This window comes from Apodemus sylvaticus, chromosome 9 (assembly GCF_947179515.1).
Source record: "Apodemus sylvaticus chromosome 9, mApoSyl1.1, whole genome shotgun sequence".
Lineage (NCBI taxonomy): Eukaryota > Metazoa > Chordata > Mammalia > Rodentia > Muridae > Apodemus > Apodemus sylvaticus.
Window position 1 is genome coordinate 41720057 of NC_067480.1, and position 23452 is coordinate 41743508.

General features: G+C 38.4%; 1 protein-coding gene across 1 annotated transcript in view; it reads left to right on the forward strand.

Annotated features, from left to right (window-relative positions):
* Positions 1–23452, forward strand: part of Abca12 (ATP binding cassette subfamily A member 12) — a 172881-nt gene that overhangs the window by 49416 nt on the left and 100013 nt on the right. Inside the window, exons 3-7 of the mRNA XM_052191827.1 lie at positions 3629–3782; positions 13053–13144; positions 15038–15135; positions 17664–17849; positions 20061–20239. Coding sequence (XP_052047787.1) covers positions 3629–3782; positions 13053–13144; positions 15038–15135; positions 17664–17849; positions 20061–20239 — 709 coding nt within the window. The remainder of the gene's footprint in view (positions 1–3628; positions 3783–13052; positions 13145–15037; positions 15136–17663; positions 17850–20060; positions 20240–23452) is intronic.

A 23452-nucleotide genomic window follows, 5' to 3' on the forward strand; every position in this document is an offset into this window, starting at 1 on the left:
TGCATGGTTCCATAATGACAGCTTAAATATTGCTTATCAAAAATCTAGGCACAGTGTTGTCACCTCTCCCTCTGATACTCTGGGAGCCTTTCTTTTAAGCAAGCCTGCGATGAGTATTCCAAGTTCATCCTTTTTTTTTTTTTTTAAATGACATTGAAGACTAGTGTGAGTTTATATTGTTTCAAATTCTTCTCAAGTAATTTGCAAGTTAAAATCAGCTTCAGGAAAGGTAAAGTTGGATACAAAGCTCCCATCTTCCCATGACATCTTTCATTCCTGGCCTCTCGTCAGGCTGTAGCATGGCCTTCCGTGTCCTTCTGTTTGTTAGAGCCTGGTCCCACTCCTTCATCCTAGCAGTACTAAGTGCTGCAGAGCAATGGACCCTCTGTTCGTGTTTCTACAGCCCTTCCTTTACTTTCTCTGTTTCTTTTGTAAAACACAATCTATTTTGTGAGCATAGATATTTGCATACATGTTTATGTCTGTGTAGCACATATATGCAGTGCCTACAGATGCTAAAACAGGGCAGTGGATCCCCAGGAACGAGAGTTACAGACACTTGTGAGTTGTCTCATAAGTGGGCACTAATAGTTGTTCCCAGGTCCTCTGGGAGAAGAGCCAATGCTCTTAACTACCAAGCCATCTCTCCAGTCCCTACTTCCCCTTTCAAATCAGTGTCTATGTATGCTTGAGATAGAGTCGGGATAATCTCATTGGAGGGAGCATAATTTGAATGGGCAGTTTATAGGTGGCATCTATGTAACAAAGCAGATGTCCATTCATAATAAACTTGTACTATAGACGTGTGCTGGTCTTGAATGATGTTCACTGAGACAGAAGTTTGCTATAGAGGGTATGGTGAGGAGGGATACGAGCCTACTTGATTGTTCCTTTATAGCTGGTTCCTGAGGAAGACACACATGGGAATGGTTGGTCCCTTTTAGTGTTCATTTGGGTTTAGCAGAAGGAATCTTTCTTGTGTCCCCAACTGGGCCAGCTTACGTGGTCCTAGTGGGTAATTAGATGGGCCTAAGTTCTCTCAAATCTCTTCTGAGTTTCCAAGCTTTTGAAACTTGTTAGTTTTGAAGACTATTGGTGATTGTTTCTGTCTTATTTCTTTATGTGGGCTATAATAAATCATTACAAAGTCAATTGCCTAAAAGCAATAGGAATGTATTACTTCACATCTCTGGAGATCAGAAATCACAGAATCTTGGTGTGATCAAGACGAAAGGTGTGAGCAGACCTTCTTGTCTCTCAGACTTTCTGTGCGAGAATTGGCTTTGTGGCCTTTTCTGACTTTTATACGCAGCTCACCCTGGACTAATAGCTTCCCTCTTCATCTTCAAGGTCAACATCACTGTTTTTCCTAAATCCTTTTCTTTACCCTCCTGCTTTTTTTTCTTCTGGGTAATTTTCATTTCCCCCTTTCTTTGTTTCCAGTTCTTTCTTCCCACTGGCCTGTCTTTAGGTAATTTCGATCACATCTCTTCATGTAGCCTTCTCTGCTCTTGTGTTAATGCACAGTCATGGTGCCTTCACTGATAAGATTGTCTCTTTCTCTTTAAAATGAAACTAGCCTCACGCTGACTCCCTTTTAAAACAGATTCATGAGGAAATTAAGGTTTTGTTTTGAGTTTCCAGCTTGGAATTTCCCTTAGAGTTATAACATCTGTCTTTTTTTTTGAAGTTCATTGTCTCCCATCTTTTCCCACAGGACACATCTAGTGTTTTAATATCAAGCCTAAGTGTGAAAAAACCCTCATATTCTACAGCTGGCCAACTGCCTTGCCAGCCAGCACATTTCATAAAGCAGTTGCTAAAGCCAGCCCTTCACCATTGCAGTGCATAAGTAATTTTAGGGGAAATCTGCATATTCATTCACGACACTTACTGTTGTTTTTATTATTTTACAGAGTTAGGTTTCAGTTTGACATTTTTTTTTCAAATGAAATTTGTTTCTGTTGTTTCTGTGCCCTGCACCAGGGACCTTGATTTTTACTTTCGGGTTGCATGTGCCTTTTGCCCCCACCCAACAAACCTGGTCCACTCTCATGGTCTCCTGTCAAGTTCCATGGTCCATCTCCTGCTGATGGGCATCTAGGCTGTTCCATATCCTTGCTATTATAAATAGTGCAACAATAATCATAAATGCACACGTCTCTCTGTGGTTGGATGATACATAGTCCTTTGAGTTCATGCCCAAGAGCGCTATAGCTGGGTAATATCATAGTTCCATTTTTCACTTTTTGAGGAACCTCTATACCAATGGCCAGAGTGTTCCCATTAGTTACACAGCCACCAGCACTGGATGGGGTTTTTTTTTTTCCACTTACTCTCTAACATTTATCATTTGTTTCCTTGACAGTAGCCATTCTGACTTGGGTGACAGATGGTCACAAAGGGGTTCCAATCTGCATTCCTTGATAGTTAAATTATATTGAATATTAAATATGTAATATTAAAAACATACATATACTTAAATGTTTGCCAGCCATTTGTGGGTTTTTTAAAGAGCCGTCTTTTCATTTCATTAGCTGTTTGCTGATTGGCAATTTTATGGTTTGCGTGTTTAATTCTTGCAATACTTAATGTCTCCTATATATTAAGCTCCTATCTGAGGTGTACTTAGCAAAAGCTTTTCTCCCATTGTAAGTTGTCTGTTACCTCTGCTGATATTTTTACTATTGAGTTTTTAAACAAGGGGCAAAAGAACATTTATTTATAATAATTAAAATGCCAAGGTGAGAGGAGTCTAAAATATTTCTGAGCCTCTGCAAAGTTGGTTGTATTCATTTGATTACAAAACCAGACGTACACATTGTGGGGAAAGCTAATATACAGTCAGAAAGAAGAAAGAAAATTCATATGAAATACATCACCCAAATTTAAAAGACCATAAACTTTTTTTTTTGGTGTGATCTTTCAGGTTTTTAATACAAATATGATTATGTATTTTAAAGGATTTGGAATATTCTGTTTTACAACTTTAAAGTATATAGGTTTTTTTTTTTTAATCTGTTCCCTTTGGTATACTTTCTAAACTTCCCCTGTGTGAATTGGAATGCTCAATGGTTACATAATCTTTTATCACATGGATATATAGATTTATTCTTAAACCACTCTTAACAAGTGTTCTTAAAACTACCTTTAAGCATTATTTTAGAGGGGCTGGAGTAACCCAGGGCTTAAAAATACTTGCTGTTCTTTGTGAGGGCCTGAATTGGGTTCCCAGCACCCCACACTGGGTGGCTTACAACTGCCCGAACTCAAGCTCCTGATGCTGCAGGTGATCCCTGTCTGCATCACAAGGACACACACACACACATAGTCAAAAACAAGACAAAAAATTTTAAAGTGTTTCTTTAGAATGAACTCTAGGTAGAGGAGCCCATGGGGCAACCAGCATTTTTAAGTCCTTTGATTCATTTTAGGAAGTTTAGAAAAATCAAGGTAAGGTAAAGAAAAATGTCCCTAGGACAGTGTTCTCTGCTGAGGTGGCACTAATGTTAAAGTCCCAGAGAGTTTTACCCAAAATGTAATTTTATCAAATATAGCTGTTATTATTCTTCTCTCCCTCCACATCTATGTCTGTCACAGTGATGTCATCTTTATTTTTTAATTTCAGGTTACCTCGCACCTCGAAACCTTCCCAGTGCTGGATTCTTCCCATTCCTACAAACCCTCCTCTGTGACACAGACTCTAAATGTAAAGACACACCCTATGGGCCTCGAGATCTGCTCCGCAGGAAGGGGATTGATGGAACTCTATTTAAAGAAAGGTATGAGGGAGAGACTGGGAGGGGGAGTGGAGGGGGGGCGATGGGGGCGGGGCTTCTTAGGTATGCTGTGTTTTTCTGAAAGATCAATTGTCTTCCTTGTGAAGCAACCCCGTGTATCCATATGAGAACTATGTGAACGTTTATTTTCTATGTGAGTGGATGGCACTGTGAAAGAGAGGAATGCGTGTACACTAAGGTCCCAGCATTAGAAAAAAATTGAGCACATTCTACTTATTCTGCATCAGTTAGTTCCTCAAATTTTCTGTTTTAAGATGTATGGCTGAGGTTCTATTTTGCTTCCTTCAAAGATTCTCTGTACTTCCCTAACTTGTCAGTGACACATTGTCCTAAGATTCAATCCAGATATAAAGTAAACAGCAGGGACTCATCTCTAGGAAGAATGACACATTTATAATACTATATGTGGTCCTTCAAGTTATAATGAAAACTAGGAAGTACAAATAAGAAAACCAAAGGTCTCAAAATGCAAAGTAATAATGTTGAAAGTAAGGTAATTAGCCTGGAGGTGGTGGCACATGCCTTTAGTCCCAGTAGTCAGAAGGCAGAGACAGGTAGATTTCTGAGTTCAATACCAGCCTGAACTACAAAGCTAGTTCTAGTTCTAGGACTGCCAGGGCTACACAGAGAACCCCCTCAAAGTACAGTGATTAAACAATAACCTTTAAATGGGGTTAATTCATGTTCTGTTTTATGATGTGAGAAACAGTTGAAGAATAAAGATAGACAATAGAGACCAATTACAGCCTTATCATTTACAACCTCAGCTTTTCTCCCAGGAAATCTAATCTTAAATAGATGCCCAGGAGCCTACCTGTCAATAGAACTGCAAATGATATTGTAATTTAAATCAACTGTGAGATACCAGTTACAGATTTTTAAAAGGTTCACTGAATAAAAGATTAGAGATAGTTGGTTCTCAAACTTGAATGTTAAATTCCTTAGCATGTAGCACAGTTTCTCCTTTAATTGTATCAGCATCATTTTGGCCATCATCCTATAAAATGATTGATAATTTCAGAAAGATTGACTGCAACCTTTTTAGCATAAACTGTACACATGTCAAGAATTATGAGAAACAACGTGGAACCTACAGTTGTTTGGGGTTGGTAATTCTCATGGGTTTTGTTGCTTTAGTGAGTCAATCAGGTTCAGTGCTTGAAACAACTCTAATATTTTCACTTGTTTATTAATTTATTCAACAAATAATGCTGATGATAGTTCCACAGGCTGGATACCATTCCTAATGACACAGAGATAGAGAAGACAAAATCCTTCTGTTCCTTAAAAATGCTTAAGAAGATACTTAAGCAATACCTTCTCCATATTAAAGAAGAAAATGAACTTTCACCATTGTTAGAAGGAAGCCTTGTGAGGGATAAAATGATTGATAATTTCAGAAAGATTGACTGCAACCTTTTTAGCATAAACTGTACACATGTCAAGAATTATTATGAGAAACAATGTTTTGAGATTGGTGTTTTGCAACCTGAGCATTAGAGAAGACATTTGTGATATTTATTTACTATTTACTCAATTATCTCTTTATCTATCTATCTATCTATCTATCTATCTACCTATCTATCATCTTTTTATCTATCTTTCTGTCTATCTATCTATCTATCTATCTATCTATCTATCTATCCATCTATCCACCCACCCACCTACCCACCCACCCATCCATCCATCTGTCTGTCTGTCTATCAATCATCTATCTATCTATCTATCTATCTATCTATCTATCATCTATCTATCTATCTATCCATCTATCTATCTATCTATCATGACTTTCTTCTTTATGTATTTTCCTACCGATAACAGGGGCCCCATGGAAATAATACATTTTTCCCCAAAGGGGGATGTTCCTGTGTCCTAGGGTAGACAGTCAAATGCAATTGGTCATGTCTGTTATTTAAAATGATTTTCTACCCTCCAGGTTATTTATTTACTTCATTGCATAGTTGCACATTCGGTATTTTTCTGAACTAACTGGAGCTTAGTTTAGGAAATTATGTACAATAATAAAATCGTATTAATGATATTTCTTGGCATGCTATTAACTTTTATGCTTTATACAGCCTTGCAATGTATCTGGCACCTGGTTACTCGGTAAACTCCTAAACTGCTTCCCTTTGGTGAAGGAAGATTCCCCAGCAGAGGCTCATTAAAACACCAAACAGTCGTCCTCTTCTAGTCTCAGAGTGAGGAAAGAAACACCTTTGGTGGTATCAAAAGAGTCCCTCTATGTTGCCTTTAAAAGATGTTCTTCTGAAAGATATAATCCTGCTGCAGTCAGTGCTGCCTGGCCAGTGGCCTAGTGTTGGGATGAGAGTTTGGTTTGAGCACTAGCCTTCGGTTATTAAGTTCATGCTCCTCTAGGCATTAGCTTCACAATGAAAGGAAGAAGGAAAACACAGCAATGACAAGATGATGAACTCAGTGTCTGTGTGGCAAAGGGATGGTTGTATTTACAGCTTTCCTGCTCTCTGGAGCGGTGGATAGTTTGACATCACAGAGCTTACCCCTCTACTTCTTCCCTATGCAGTGTCTAAGAATACATCACACAGTGGGACCCTCTGAACCATGCCGTTGCTCACATAGTCAGTGCAGGGCAGAGATCACCCTCAGAGCTCACAGGGTCATTATTTGGAGAAGTGATTCAGCATTCCTGGGGACTCTGGGGAGGAGTGCATCTGCCTCTGCAGATTCCGCTTCTGTTCTCAATCATACTTTTCCATGACCCATGGCTTGTGAATTCATGTCCTTGAGTCTATTTGAAGACCCCTGCAGAACTGGAAAAATAGCCAATGTGATTTATTCAGGGAATTTGTGTGTGTGTGTGTGTGTGTGTGTGTGTGTGTGTGTGTGTGACAATATAACAAATATAACTGAGTTTTGAAATGAATCTGAAAACATTGGAAACAAGATAAAGAGGAAGGCGGTTAGGCCAATTTGACTGTAGAGATGAAATGGGATGTATATATAGTCCCTATTGTTTTAATTTCAAACTATAGTCATTTTAGGTGGATTTGGTGTTAAAATAAAGGTTAAAATTCATTTCTCTAAGAACAAACTGGAACGATGCATTGGCTGTCACATAGGCCAGTTATTCAGCCAGACTGAATACATTGACTCCACAAAATGTGCTACAGACGATGTAAGTTGCTGCAGATGCAGAGATGAATTATGCACATTTCATGCTCAACAAGAATTGAGAACCTCAGCGGAAGAGGCAGAGAGACAAAATAACAGTCAAATGATCACATAATATGGTAAATGTGATGAATATTTGTTCTTGGCTCTCACTATGTCGAGAACATTACATATTAATGGTGACTTGTCACACAGCTTTCTTAAAACATTGTGGATCTTGTTGCTGTTAGATGTATCATTAGAGTAGAAGTAGATTTGGGTAGAGAGATGGCAGGAGCGTTCTCCCAGGGGCTGCCTTTGAGCACTGAGGATGCAGCTCAATTCTTGCCTAGCATGTGCCAAGACCCTTGGCTCAAGCTTTAAACTCTCTCTCTCTCTCTCTCTCTCTCTCTCTCTCTCTCTCTCTCTCTCTCACACACACACACACACACACACACACACACACACACACACACACACACATAAACACACACACAAACGTGTGTGCATGTGAAACTGTGCTAACAAGGGTTTCTTCACAAAGAATAGAAGTTGTGGCTGTGTTAGATGTGTTTAGGATAAAACACAGAGAAAGAATCCTAGAACTTAGTGAAAAAGAAAAATAAATGGAGACGTGGATTAATCAGCATGGAAGGACAGGAAAGTGTTTATTTATTTTATTTTACTGTGATTTTCATGAATTTTCTCAGTGTTGCTGCATCTATTCTGTGTCTGAGTAGAACATAACTGTACACTGTCATTGAAGAAGCCACTGGTGCCGTCTCATCCGCTCTGTTCCCCATGTTCCTAACACCCGTCTTCTCTAGCATGTTTCCTCATCCATTCAACACAGGACCTTGAAAAACTTTTATTTTTTATTTTGATTTTATTTATTTATTTACTTACTTACTTACTTATTTGTTTGTTTGTTTGTTTGTTGGATTTGTTTTTTTTCGAGACAGGGTTTCTCTGTATAGCCCCGGCTGTCCTAGCACTCACTCTGTAGACCAGGCTGGCCTCGAACACAGAAATCCGCCTGCCTCTGCCTCCCAGAGTGCTGGGATTACAGGCGTGCTCCACCAGCGCCCAGCTGAAATATTTTTAGACATATACTTATTCTAGTGAGATAATATAAACCCAAAGGCCTTCCCATGAATATTAAAACGCTAGGATAGGTCAACATATTAAGGAATTTCAAAATCTTGATAATAACTGGGCAACCTGGAAGGGAACAGTTTTGAAAGGAACAGGCAGGTTTTATATCTGAAGTGGTGGACGACCCTTGAAGAATGAAGGTCAGAATAAAATCAGAGAGATAATTAAAGCAATTAGAATTTTTCTGTGAATGGCTTCAGCTCAGGGATGGCCAGGAAGGTCAACTGAATCCAGTAATCGTGAATGACTCCATGGCCACTCTAGTGTCCTGAGTCTATCTGTGGTTAAGTCGGCGATGAATGACAGGTGGAGCTGGGGTCCGAGGCAGCCTTACAGCACGTTTTTCTTCCAGATGTCACTACATACGATTCTGATTCTGAGGAGAAGTGAAAAATACTTACAACATTTTAACTAACCCTTAGAGATAAAAAAAGAATGTCAGACGCTTCTTTCCAGGATGGGCCATATGTCTGTTTCCTAGTAAGAGTGCTTTTTATAGACAGACTTCACCACGGCACAGGCATTACCTATCCAGGTAGTCGTTCTCTCTCTCACAGGAAACACTGACACCCGGTACAAGTGCAGAAACCCTATTATGATGACATATATAGATAAATGTGACATTTCCCAAATGTAGCTGTTGGTAGACATGTCTAGGAAGTCAAGTCTATTCTGGGTTAAGTTTTCATCATAACTGAATGGAAATTTTAATACAAAACATCTTTCTTATTGAGTTCTGCTCCAAAGAGATCTTCATAAAGGCTAGTGAGACAAAAGTCCTCATCTCTGGCACATTAGAAGAAAGGTCCTCAACCAACTCTGTGGTACACGTACATGCTTCTTAGACCAATGAAGGTCCATTGAATAATGCTACAGGCTACTTGCTGATGTATGTCAGACACTCTTGGCTTAACTTCCAGGATACATTTTCTCGAATCAGATGGCCCTATGTGTCAAATTCAGAGGACATCTACATTTTGCATAAAATTTTCATCTACTCCTAGGCCTCTCCAATATGAGATAGATTTCAGATCAGTTCATTACAGCTTTTCCGAGCTCCTGAATAGGAACCTTAAGTCTCCTACATTGGTAGTGGGGAGTGTGAATGGGCATGCACTGTCCACATGTGGTCACACCCAGTTGTCTGACTCCTGCAGTCTTTGTCAGCTTTGGTACAGCTGGTACTAGGGACAGAAACTTCATTGTTGTGTAGTGTGTGGGAGGGTGTGAAGCATCATCACTAACCTCTGCCTACTGAGTACCAATACCAAGTGCATCCTGTCTGAGGTAGTGACAAATTACTATGTCTTCAGACACACCTGTCAATACCCTCTTGAGAGCAGCAAGTAAAGGCACTCTTAGGCTTAGAGAGCCAGTGGGATAGTGGGACAATGAAGGAAAACATCAGGTAACAAGGGCTCAGGTTAAGGTTGTGAATCTAACGGCCATGCTCTACCAATATGACCAAGAATAGCACCAATTTAGTGGCCCCATCATATCTTGTCACCTCCTGTATCTGTCCTTGCTTAGCTCCTCCTCCCATAAGCGTATTGAAACTCTTGGTTTTCCTATTTGATTTGCTCATTGTGATTATACAGACTGGAAATTTAATACATGTGGGTAAGCTAACGATGAGCAGGCTAGGGAGGAGTGTTATTACATGTCTATGTCTGTAATGCCACCGCTGGGTGTTACCTCCTGCAAGTATGCCTGCAGATTTGAACATGCCTATGGTGAGGGGTCCCTCACAGATGTTTAGTTCACCTGTTTCAAGTTAGTTCATGTCCCTAACATAGAGACGAAGGAAATGATCTCCAAGATCTTTTGTTTTTATTAGATATTTTCTTTATTTACATTTCAAATGTTATCCCCTTTTCTGGTTTCCCCTCCGAAAACCCCCTATCCCATCCTCTCTCCCCCTGCTCACCAACCCACCCACTCCTGCTTCCCTGTCCTGACATTCCCTTATACTGGAGAATCGAGCTTTCTCAGGACCAAGGGCCTCTCCTCCCTTTGATGTCCAACAAGACCATCCTCTGCTATATGCAGCTGGAGTCATGGATCCCTTCATGTGTATATACTCTTTGGTTGGTGGTTTAGTATCTGGGAGCCCTGGAGGTACTGGTTGGTTCATATTGTTGTTTCTCCTATGGGGCTGCAAGCTCCTTCAGCTCCTTCAGTCCATTCTCTAGCTCTTCTATTGAGGACCTTGTGCTCAGTCCAATGGTTGGCTGAGAGCATCCACCTCTGTATTTGTCAGATACTGGAAGAGCCTCTCAGGAGACAGCTATATCAGGCTCTTGTTAGCATCCATAATAGTGTCTGGGTTTGGTGACTGTATATGGGATGGATCCCCAGGTGGGGCAGTCTCTGGATGGCCTTTTCTTTACTCTCTCCTCCACACTTTGTCTCTGTATCTCCTCCAATGGGCATTTTGTTTCCCTTTCTAAGAATGAAGCACAAGAAGAAGGAATATCCAAGATCTTATGAAGAAACAATTGAGATTTCTAGTTTTCCTAACTCCCATCAATGTGTGTTATCCAAATCCTAACACTACTGTTTCTTTATTTAATCGGCCATTGGATCCAATGGTCCAGAGCTAGGTGAGCTGTATTGGATCCTAGAATGAAGAGGTGAATGAGACATAATGCTTGCTCCCTGGCATCCAAGATGTCACAGCCTAGAATGGAGAAGTTACAGCATTTAAATATGCAGGAATCAATTACGTGAAGTAAGAGAAAGGATCCTGATGCTCTCCTGTCATGCCCATTAGAAAGCTCAGAGGATGCCACTCAGGAAAGCTGACACCATTTTCACTCCTTTTCGTGTTTTGTTAGAGGGGTAATAAAATGATCCTCGCTTTACAGAAGTTGTATTTCAACTTATAGTATCCATGTGAAATAAAATTGGGGAAAATCCCCCCCACCCCCAGGACAAACAGTAAAGTGCACACAATCTTCTAACGCCATGTTCCCACAGCCCAGCCTTACAGAAGGGCGTGGGCGTGGCACACACACGGCACTTTCTGGTTTAGGGAGGATTCTCCTAGAACCGGAACCCCCGCAGCCTCTTGTCTGGAACCAGTACTTCCCTGATAGAGAGGAACTGAACCAATGGCTCTTGTCCTCTTGGCAGGAGTAGGGTCAGGGCTGTAAAGTGGCAAGAGAAGCTGGGTAGACTGGCTCTGTGTGGCAGAAGTAGCCTTGCTTCCCCAATACCCCAGTTCATGACTGCCCGCCTTCTCCTCCCTTTTCCCTCCCACTTGCTATTCAGTGTGTTATCCGGTTGGCTCTTCTTTGCTATTTTGATCTTCCTCAGTCTCCTCAGATCGTTTTTTGCTGTCCCTGGTCCTTAAAATTTTTATGAAGGCAGGTTTTTTGTTGTTGTTGTTCTTGGTTTTTTTTATTTTTTATTTTTTTCTTTATTTTAGAAATGCCCTGATATTCAGTGGTCTTCCTCATAGAGTTACAAGCTGGACTGAAAAAAATAGTCAAGGGAAAAAAGTAAAGCAAACCCAACTTTCTCCAACTTTCTAATGCTTCTTTTTTTTGAGAGAAGGCGAAGGTTCAGGTCACTTCTTATTTTCATCTGAATGGCTTTTCCATACAAATAGTCAGCATAAGGAATGTAAAAAGATTTAGGGGAATATAGTCATGGCCATGAATAATTCAGGTGTGCATTAAGAATGCAGAACTTTTAGAGCAACCAGTACATTTTAAGGAGAATATTGGAAAAACACTGGGGACTGGAAACAAATGTTACCCCTTCTTACCATTTTTATAAAAAGAAGACACCAAAACAAAACCTGCCACCAAACACAGCTTCCCAATTAGAAATTGCTACGATCTGCTTTATAAAGCAGGAGTCTGGCTGAAACACAATTACAAGTAGAATTTCTTGCCATCTTTATGTATCTAAATTATGCACTTCATAGACAATCACACGCAATTCACCGACTTCCCAGAATTCCAAAAATGATTTCGATTGAGGTTTTCTGTTTGTGGAAGAGACAAATCTGTTTTAAGTACTTGTTTTTAGTTGTATCTAATTTTCAAGAAAATATAATTATTTTTACTTTTGGGATCAGCGATTATATCTCACTGGTCAAGTTCTGGCCTGGTGCACATGAAGTCCTAAGTTCAATCCTCACTACTGAAAAAATGGAAGAAAATATGTTTATTTGGGCTGTGTGTGTGTGTGTTTGTATTTTAATACTAGTCATAAATATCAGGATTGCATTTATAAAATGGCGGTTAATAAATTTGAGAAAATTCAATAATAATTTCTTCCAAAAGCTAGTATGGCTATGTGGCATGAGAATATCTGACTCCACAGAGAAGTTGTCACCACACTGACATATTTGGTGGTGGAATTAGAAATGTGGCTTAATGGTATCCTTTTACACTTAGTGCCACCTATACGGGGATCAATACCACTATGTTCCTGGCACGTACTAGATACTTACCAAATGTTTATTCTTTTCTCTTTCCTTGAATCTGTCTGTAAGTACTAGTCTCCTTTGAATCAAAATGCCATCCATAATTAAATGCAGTAGACTTTCTTTTTTAATATGCAACAAACAAGCAGGCCTTGTTTCTGTCTTCAAAACACAACTCCTGTACTTGGGATCTGTCATCTTTTGAATAAGAAAAAGAATGCCCCAAATATTTCCAGTGTTTGTCTGCAATGCTTTATTCAAGTGAGTTCTTTTTACAAGAATAAAATACTAATGACTAATTTAAAGTCTCATCTAGTCCATCATCAAGGAAATAAAAGTTTGCCAGGCAGGAAACCTTATCTGTTCATTGGGACATTGGTTAAGTGACCCCATCCTTTCATATTCTAGAAAATAGGTGAGAAATTTGCAAGTCCTTGGAGCCCCTGGACCTTCTGCATAATACATTGCTTTAGTTAACTGAAATTAATGTGGACAAAGTCAGAGAGTTCTTGCTTTTTCTTCTTTAGTGAAATTCTGAAGAAGTCATCCACCCTGAAGAGGGATAGCAATTTATCACTCGGGAGCACCCAAGCTCCAGAAAGAAGTGACACATCATTGGGTAAGCCAGCTCTCTCTTGTAAGGCTTCCAATAGACTTTTGGAATAGTCAGCAAAAGGGATACTCTTTAAAAGGTTTCAATTTCAGATTTTCAAATAAAAATGGAGCGCTTAGATGGCCCCTAACAGACCCCCGGATTCCCCATGGCCGCCTGAGTGTGGCTGTATGATTGGAAGGAGTTCTTCAAAATAATTAGAAATTAAGTTCTGATTGAAATGCTCTAGAGGAAGAAACGTCTAGATCTTGAGAATTCCACCAAGTCAGGACTTCACCTGTAAAATAAATAGAACTGGGGTGGATGGAATTTCCAACAACAAAAATGATTGTCAAGCTCTTCACAGATTTGTCCAAACTTTCATTTTAATAAGTGAAGATTATGAAGCCCAGTGAGCTTACGCACTAGGTCAAGAGAGCCATAGGCACTTGATGGATGATGTCCAGGGATCTTTGAGCTGTAGGCTTCTTTCTGCTGCTTCATGCCAGGTTTAGAAGTCTTCAGCCTGACCATACTTCACATAAAGCCAGAACCCTTTAAATTTGTTGCTTGCCTTGAAATTCTTCAGTTGCTTGGTGAAAACACAAATTTCTAACTTTTAACATAAACGATGCTGGTACCTCGAAGAAACACTGGTACCCCAAACCTTCAAGCCAGAGGACTGTTTTACATTCATTTGACAAATATGAATTAGGTGTACACTATCTTCTCTTTGGTACCTTGGGGACTGGGTACATACTAGGGAACAGAGCAAAGTTCCTGGCTTGTTGGAATTTGATTGCTCCTTTAGGGGAAAGAAGGATCATATGAATGGAATATTTAAATCTGAAATAGGCAGTACACTGGGCAATTGTCTCAGGAGTTAATGTTGTTATGACAGATCTGTGGCTATCTGCTTGAGTAGGTTAAGGCACAGCGGAAGTAATGTCAGCCTCATAGTCCAATAAGCTCTGCCCTGCTCAGTATCTATAGATCATACTGCTTCTCCTGGGTAGTTATCTAATAAATAGATTGCATGGGTCTAGAGAAATCAGATGGTAAATCATTCCACCCTATTGATACTAAAATAAAGGTACTACTGAAATATGTTACTGATATCTTGAAATGCTGATATTTTCTGTCGTGAAGATAACAAATACTTGTTCCCAATATTTATTAAAATCGACATACTTGCTTTCTAGATATTCATGATATATATATATATATATATATATATATATATATATATAAATCTATATTCTAGTTAACTAGTACTCTATACTCAGAAAACTATACCATATTTTAAGTAGTACTAGACAAGGCCACTTTGGGAACTTCTTAGTTAGAATATATTATAATCTAAACTAATTATTTCGTCCCATCTATTTGATCTAAAATATCATTCAGGAACCACTTTGGGGAGGAGGGATTTATGATCCTAAGCAGATTTCATCATCCCAACTGGATAATTAAAAAGAAAGACCATTATCACCAGATGTGCACTGGTTGATCCTTGGAACAGATGTTGGAGATGATGGATCTACGGAGCTGGTCAGGGCACCTCAATCCTCTAAGCTCGCACAGAAATGATTCTGTTTATTGGGCCATAACACTGGTGATGAAGTTTAATGGCAGAAACTGGAATGAATGCAATGCCATCAAAATGTTTGTGTGTGTGTTGGGGGGGAATAGAAGAGCCAACTAAAACTGTGACAATTTTGTGTGGAAAGAAAACCTTACAAAATCTGCCATTTTGCCAGTATGAAATGTTCATGGGAGAGTCATATGTGAGCACATTCTTGCTGTGGGGCACATGAGATTACATAGCATAGCTATGCAATCTGATGTGACTGTGCCCACTTGCAAGCATATGTGTCTCTGTGTATTTAAATTTCTAACATACTCTCCCTTCTCTCTCAGCAACACTCCCTCCTAGACCAAGCTATGATTTGGAAGGGATGGGCACAGAAGATTTCAATGGTAGCCAAGTGCTTACTCGCATCCTTGATTTGGAAAAGGTAATTTATTTCTGCATTGGACAAACATATTTTACATTGATCGAGTGATCTCCCAAGCAGAAAGGGGTTTACAGTACACCTCCAATTTAAGTACTGTCTCAGGCAGGTTCTTTTCTTGGACACATTTCACTCATAGCTTAATTTTAAGACATTGCAAATTCCTTAAGGCCTTGGGCATTTATTTACTGCCCTGGTAAGTCCCTTAATTGAACTTACAGTTTTGACTTACTAAGAAATAATGTAGTGTTTTATGTAATCTTTCAATTTTATGAAACAAGGAAATAAAAAAATGAAGCTGTAAAACTGCATCTGATGCCTCGTCCACACTAACACCTTTGGACAAATTAGAGTTATAGAACTCTCTTCTCTAAGTAGAAATTTTTTTCCTTAACATATTTTAGAGAGTTTACCTATGGAGTTTTCTGTTTCCCAGAGATAATCTACTGTATGATTCCTCAGAATAAAGATAACAAACACACTTTTATAAGAGGCGTGAGCTGGCAGTCTATGAGCTCTCTCTCTCTCTCTCTCTCTCTCTCTCTCTCTCTCTTTCTCTCTCTTTCTCTCTCTCCCTCTTTCCCTCTCTCTCTCTCTCTCTCTCTCTCTCTCTGTGTGTGTGTGTGTGTGTGTGTGTAGAAAATGGATTTGAATAGCTTTAAAGAAGCAGTTCCTCTCCAGTTAATTACGTTCTCTATTTCTTGCTATCTTTCTGCCATCTTGGTTCATACATTGATGCCATTGTGGATTAAATCTGGCTTACCTGCATCATCGTGCTTTTCTCTTCCCATCTCATCTTCTCTTCCCATTTCTCTCTCACACACTTTATCTTTGAAGCAGGCATTTTTTTTCCCATTTGAATAATAAGACAAGTCTCTGACATTTATCTCCATTCCAGTGATCTCAGCTACTACTGCTCACTGTGAGACTCTTGGGTTACCATTGTATGTAACAGAGGCATCTCATTGAACCGAGGCTTGGCTTACCAAACCAAGTCATATAAATAAATAGAAAGATAGCACAAAAATGGATTCCATGAAAAGACACCATAGTCAACAATTATACCAACCCTTCCTGTGCTAGTTGTGATAGAAACCTTTCTTACTATAGTATATGTCATCTAGACATTATAGTATGTATATTCTAGACATTGAACATTGATATTCTGTCACATTCATACTTACTAAGGCTCCCTTGGTGGCTTGGAGTTTCTCAGCATTCCCAGTTAATTCCAGCCTATGTCCTCCCCTCCCTGGGTCCCAAGGAGAATCTGCACCATTCCATTCTGCTTTCTTCTTGCTTCCCAGGAGTCTGTATTGGATCAGACAATTTCTGTAATGCATAGAATAGAAACACTGTTCTCAAAGTGACTGCTTGACTGCATTGGAACTTCCAAGTTCTCTGTTTCATATAGGACAAGAGTTTAGAATTTTGTGAGACAGCACAAAGTCACATATTCCAGAGATAGAAGTTCCAGGTGAATTTTGTATGTATGAACACATATTTTTCGAGTAGTTGGAACAAAGCAGGGATGTAAGAATTAGGATGACATATTGATGCCTGTGTAAGCAATCTCTCCAATTCCTTTCTTTCTCTTTGCTGCTTTCTGCAACTCTTGCAGGAATGAGTAGAGAAATCACTTCAGGGTGAGCTTATATGTAATGTTAGATCAGGGCTGAGGATGAATGGCCAGAAAACCTAGCATTTCCAATGCCTCCCAGATAAGTGGATGCTGTCTTGTTCCATTATACTTAGAGGTTGAGTTGTTGGAGAACAGAGTATAAATTTTACAATGTAAACTTAACAGGAGAATGGAGTTAGCCATTACCTCATAGGGTCATATGAGTTAGCTACTGGACGGAAACCCTTAAGTATTACAATTAAATATAGTTACCATTGCAAATGCATAAACTAGTAGGGTGATCAATATCATGGCTAGAGGAGTGTTTAATCTGTGGTTCTTTCGCACTATGAAAACTTTGGTCAGTTATGATAATTCCATTAGGAAAATTATCTCCCATTATTGCTTGTTGTAATTAGCTCGACTTATCTATTTAGGTTACATTTTCATTTTTCCTTTTTTATCTTTCTACACATGAGATTGAAAGGAAATGTGAGCCATCTGTCCATTTTTGGTTCTGAGAGTAGATCTTGAAGCATTTTTTGAGGTCTTCCAAAGATTATGACCAATTTTACAAGAAACAGAGTTAACAAACTTGGACTTGTGCAAATGCAAAGCCCGGGAAAAATTAATATGGTTTTTGTTCACAAAGATTTTTATCAGAAACATTGGGTGCTTTTATGTTCTCTGGTCAAACATAAGAAGTAGGTTCAGTTATACAAATGAAATGAATACATTCATGCATTCTCTTCCTCTAATGGTCCATGTAGGCAAAATTGTGTATTATTGTTTTGAAAGGCAGAACTTTAAACATTACTGTTGTGAAGATAGGCCAGTGACCTTGAAGATGAAAATCTTTTCCTATTTATGTTTTCTAATATCACTTCCCAATTCTCTCACATATTTTTAGCTTCTGAAGCAAAATTCAACTCCAGAAGACATACGAAGAGAACTGTGTGAGAGTTACCCTGGGTACACTGCCAACTATGCCTTCTCTTGGGTCACTCTAGGAAAAAATGTTTTTAACAAATTTTGCCTTTCAAACATGACACTTTTAGAGTCTTCTCTCCAGGAACTAAAATATCAGGTCTCTCAGGTGAGTGCAGATTTTTTATATCTATCTATCTATCTATCTATCTATCTATCTATCTATCTATGCATAATTAGAGGGGTTACACTTCCATTCTTTGGGTCCCTAAACTGACTATGAATTACTAAGCAAGTCTGTAGCCCACTTGGACTTTAATATCTGTAGACCTTCAGCTTAATTTCTTCCCTCATAAACATTTACACCCAGAATTTGATGTTAAGTACCAGATATTTATCATTAAAATATGCAGGACTGAAATGATTTGATGTTGAATTTGAAATATTTCATATGGCTAATGTACATACACCTCAGATGAAATATGACTTGGCTCTGTGTTGAATAATGAGTGTGTCCCCTGAGACCTGGGAGTGTGGTGACACAGGATGGAATGCAAGTTTAATAATTCAACCATAAGACTCATATTCTTGTCAGAAGTTAGAAAAATGGGTGATGTCTTTTTATTTTTCTCACGACATCAAACTTCATTTGGTGACTTTTGATGGAATCATTTATCCCTGTTCCTCAAATTTTATACATTGGAGCCAATTATGTTCTGATAAAAGTGCCCATGACATCTTTGTATACTAGTCTTAAGTCGTGATGGCAAAATCAAGAAACCAATAGGCTAAATTTAATGAAATATGCATTTAACAAAAGACTGAAAAAAAGTTAACATTCTTCACAAATTTTATAGACAGGAATAAACGAAGCATGCCTACTTTAACATTTACCCTTGATTCTCTAAATTAAACTGAAAGTGATTTTTAATTTTTTTAAAATGCATCTTTTAGTAATCTGGTTTTCAAAAGAGCCAAGTTAAGGATACTATTGTAATAGCTCAAATATTATATGAAACTCTTGCATCCTTGAATTGTAAGAGGTCTGGAGATGTATCTCAGGAGTGTAATGTTTGCTCCCCAGTACTAGAAAACAAAAACAACAAGCAAACAAAAAACTTCCTCACTTAAATTTTTCAGTTGGGTACAGTAGCTTAGGAGGCCAAAAACATACTTTTCAAAACCAATCAAATTAAGACAGATGGAAAATTCTCCCTAACTGGCATAAATGGGGTTATGGAGAGAATTGCTTTCGCTAAGAACATAATGAAGAAATACTTCTGAAGACACTACCTAGATCATGTGATCCAAAAGCCATAGTTCTCCTGGTTTATTGATAGAGTATGGTTATTGAAAGTGTGGTGATCAGGTTAGGGGTTCATTATAACATTCGTCTATAGCTTCGCAACAGAATCTGAAAATACTTTATTATATAGTAGGTATAGTTCTGACAGTAAGCACTTTAGCAAACATATTTCTACATGACTATATTTATAAAATATTTCCAGCCTTTTCCCACACATATTAGTTTGAATGGATCTCCACCAAAGATAGACATCCTAGTTAGTAAAAGATATGGGGATAATATGGCTACAGCTCCTGGGAAACGTTACAAGGAAAAACAAACCGCTACTCAGGGTCTCGTGGACATAAAAGAGAGGCTGCTCATGTGAATACCTGGTGGCTGTGGCAGCATGCATAGGACCTGTACAAGCTCAAGGTAGACCAAATCCCAGCATGGAGTGGAGAGATGGGCATGAGGTCTCAGCGCTAGTCAAGGAGGTATGGATGACTGAGAGGTGCTGGGAGACGGAGACTCAGTTCTCTTTAAGAGTGTAGCTCCTGATAAAGTGACCACACTCCAAGGGGCATAAAGGAGTAAGGTGGACTTGATGGGCCAGCCAAAAAAAAAAAAAAAAAAAAAAAAGGATGACACAAAGTTGGGTAGGTAAGGAAGGGGTAGTGGGCATGGGGGGTATTGAGTATGAGCAAAACACATTGTATTAAATTCCCAAAGAGCAAATAAAATGTTTAAAGAAGAGAAACATTCAGAAATGAACGTGTTCATTTTCTTTTTAATTAAGTTCGCTTTAATGTCTCAATATCTAACATAGAACATTTTATAATAAAACGATTTTGTTAATCAAACTTTAAATATGCTAATATCTGGAACTCTAGAGGGGAAAAAAATCCAATGATGTTGAGAGATGTTTGCAGTTTTTCCAAGAGAGAGATGGGCTTCAAACAGAGTGAAGATTTGAAAACAGCGTGAATATGAAAAATCTAGTTAAAAAATAAAAATCTTTCCTGAGACAGTAAACCGTGAGATTACAAATGCTAATGCATCATCTTTTTTTCCTCTGTGATTTGTCTTTTGAAGATGTCAAGTGACCCTGACAATCAGAAGAGGGTGTTCCAGGGGCTTGTTGAGGTGCTTTCCTTTTTCTCTCAAGTGCAGCAGCAAAGAGAAGTGTGGCAACTTCTGTCAAGCTTACCAGATGTGTTTCAGAATGACACCTCACTGAGCGGTCTATTTGGAGTTCTTCAGAAGGCAAGCAGGTAAGTAAATGGAACGTTAATTGGAATACAATTGCTCACCAAGAAGTCTTTAAAAACTCATTCCTGTGAGACTTACTGTGGGGTAGGTCATTTAAACATTAGGAAAGCGCTCCTTGGGTGTCCTGCCTGAGATTTTTAGCAATGGAGGTGAGTGTGCCAGTTGAGTGTAGAAGAAAGACACATTGTGTTGGCTCATTGAGGTCAACAGTCATCCACGAGGAAGCAGGAGGAATGCTCACCTCAGAACTTTGTATTATTTTGTATCCTGGAGTTTCTGAGAATGAGGCATAGAGCAGACCCAGCTTGGATCAGTAACACAGGATCATTGGGGACAACCTGAGCTCTGTGTACAGGTCACTAAGCTAAGTAAGAATAAAGTGTCTCAGTGGGATTTGTATCATTCAATATAAAATAGTCCTGTTCGTTTACTCTAGTCACCTCAATGGGATTGACTTCCCTCAGATGGTCTTTCTAAGTCAACAGATGATGTCTTAGTTGGGGTTTCTATTGCTGCGATGAAAACACCATGACCCAAAAGCAAGTTGGAGAGAAAAGGGCTTATTCAGCTAACACTTCCACATCATAGTTCATCATGGGAAGAAATCGGGACAGAAACACAAATGACAGGTTCCTGGAGGCCATGGATGGGTGCTGATTACTTGCTTGCTCCTCAAGGCTTGCTCATTCTGCTTTCTTATAGAACCTAGGACTACCAGCCCAGGATTGGCACAAACCACAATGGGCTGGGCCTCCCTTATCAATCACTAAGAAAATGTTTTACAGCAGGATGTTATGGAGACATTTTCTCCATTGAGGCTCTTTCCTCATGACTATATCTGTTAAGTTGACGTAAGGCTAGCTACCACAGGTGGGAATTGCACTGTTTGGTATATAGGCTACATAGATTTAATTTTTTTACTTAATCAGATATATGGTTTGTAAGTTTTTCCTCCTACGCTGTTCCATGCTTTTATAAGAGAATGGCATTTGACTTTGATCCAATTAAGCATCATTGTTTCCTAAACGATCTGGTAAATTTCTGTTGATTTATATATTTGTTATTTTTATTATGGTATCATGATCAGTGAGGGTTCTGAATACTTGGAATGTGCTAGAGTGACAGAGGAACTGACAACTGGGCCTTAATTTAAAATTTTAAAACTCATGCTTAATTTAGTTACTAAAAAACTTTTAAATGAGTTTGGAACATCTTGAATGTGTGGCTTTACTTCTTTAAAATTCTGTAAGTTTAATGGAATTTAAACATAGGGCAAAGCGTCTCAACTGAGAATGACAATAGTCTGGAGCTGGAGAGATGGCTCAGAGGTTAGGAGTACATGCTACTCTTGCAGAGGGCCTGAGTTCAACTCCCAGCACCCCATCAGGCATTTCACAACTATGACTCCAATTCAGAGGAAGGATACAACACCTTCCTCTGGTCTCCAGAGACACCTTTACTAAAGTGCACATAATACCCTCTAACACAAACAATTAAAAATAAATCTTCAAAGACTTATTTTTGGAATATTAGTGCTCTAAGTTTCAACAGCTGTATGTGGACAGTGCATAACATCTTAGAGCTGTTCAGTCTTTATATTAGAAAATATTGAATTCATCACTACACTAAGTTATCCCCATAAAAAATAATTATTTTCAAATCTAGGGAGATGCTTTAGTGGAAAAAAAATACTTGCTACACAAGAGTAAAGACATGAGTTCAAATCCCTAACATAAATGTGTTGAGACAGCTGTGTATACCTATAATTTAATCATTGGGGGAGGGGATAAGTGGATTCTAGGAGTCAGTATGACTGAATTCATTTCACTAAGATATCTTGTTTCAATGAAATATGGTAGAAGATAGAGGAAGACATCCTAAAATCTTCTTCTGGTCCCCATCACTATGTGCTTGGCTGTGTGCAATTGCAAAATCATACATGGGTCCCCACACTTGGTCTCTCTTATACATACCACACTACATACAAAATTATTCTATACAGAATACCTTCTAACAATAATATACTTGGGTGTCATCCATTACCTGATTTTTAAAAACATATACTTTCACTTGAAACTGAAAGGATGATATAATGCAAAGATTTATGCTAACAGCGAATCTACCTTGAAGTGCCTTTTGCATTGCTATGAAAGATGTGTGAAGTTTGAAGGTACAATGCAATAAAAGATTTTTAAATGTTTTACTAATTTTTATATTGAATGTTGAATGTCAAATGATGAGATTTTATGTTTTCAGCTAAATTGAAGTCTGTATTAAAATGAATTTTGTTTCTCCTAGCTTTTTGAAATACGATTATTAGAAAACCTAAAATTAACTATATCTTGGGTTATTTTTCATTGGAGTTCCATTTTAAAGTAATATGTGTATGTTTTATAGTAAATCTTAATCTTATAATTATAATAAATCTTAATAAATAAATCACTATTATTGCTAAGTTGACCATGTCATCAAAAGCCACAATTTCCTTAAATTTTCATCCTCAAATTACCATCTCATTGCCTTAGTTCACTGTTTGTTATAAAAACTAAAGTGGCAACTGGCCCCCAAGAAAGTTTTGCCTTCTTCTTTTACCTTTTTTTTTTCAGTTGTAATCTGTATGTTAATAATTTTCAATATTAGATTATGCTGTTAATTAGCAGTAATTGGCCCAGCCTTTAAGAGCACTGACTGTTCTTCTGAAGGTCCTGAGTTCAAATGCCAGCAACCACATGGTGGCTCACAACCATCTGTAAAGAGATCTGACGCCCTCTTCTGGTGTTTCTGAAAACAGCTACAATGTACTTAGATAAAGAAATCTTTAAGAAAAAAAAAAAGAGAATAATTAGCAAAAATGAGCAATATCAGAAGAGTCTGCGAAAGGCCATACATGATTCCCATCTTTTATGAGGAAAAGGTTACACTGGGCTATGAGTCATGAACCTTTAAAAAAATATCTTTAAGAAAGTGACTTGTTTTGAATAATTTCCATTTTATATGATAAGTTAAAAAAATCTATCAAGTGACATAAATACATCTTGATCGATGGCTCCATGTATTTCAGAAAGGATGAGAGCCCGTATTACTATTGTTTGGATTTGCTAAAAGTAAATTCAGCTTGCTGACAGTTTATTGATAATATTAGTAATAAACATGCTGGTTGTTGTCATTAGATTGGCTAGTGTTCAGTCCTTCAGTTTAAAACAACAGATTAAGGT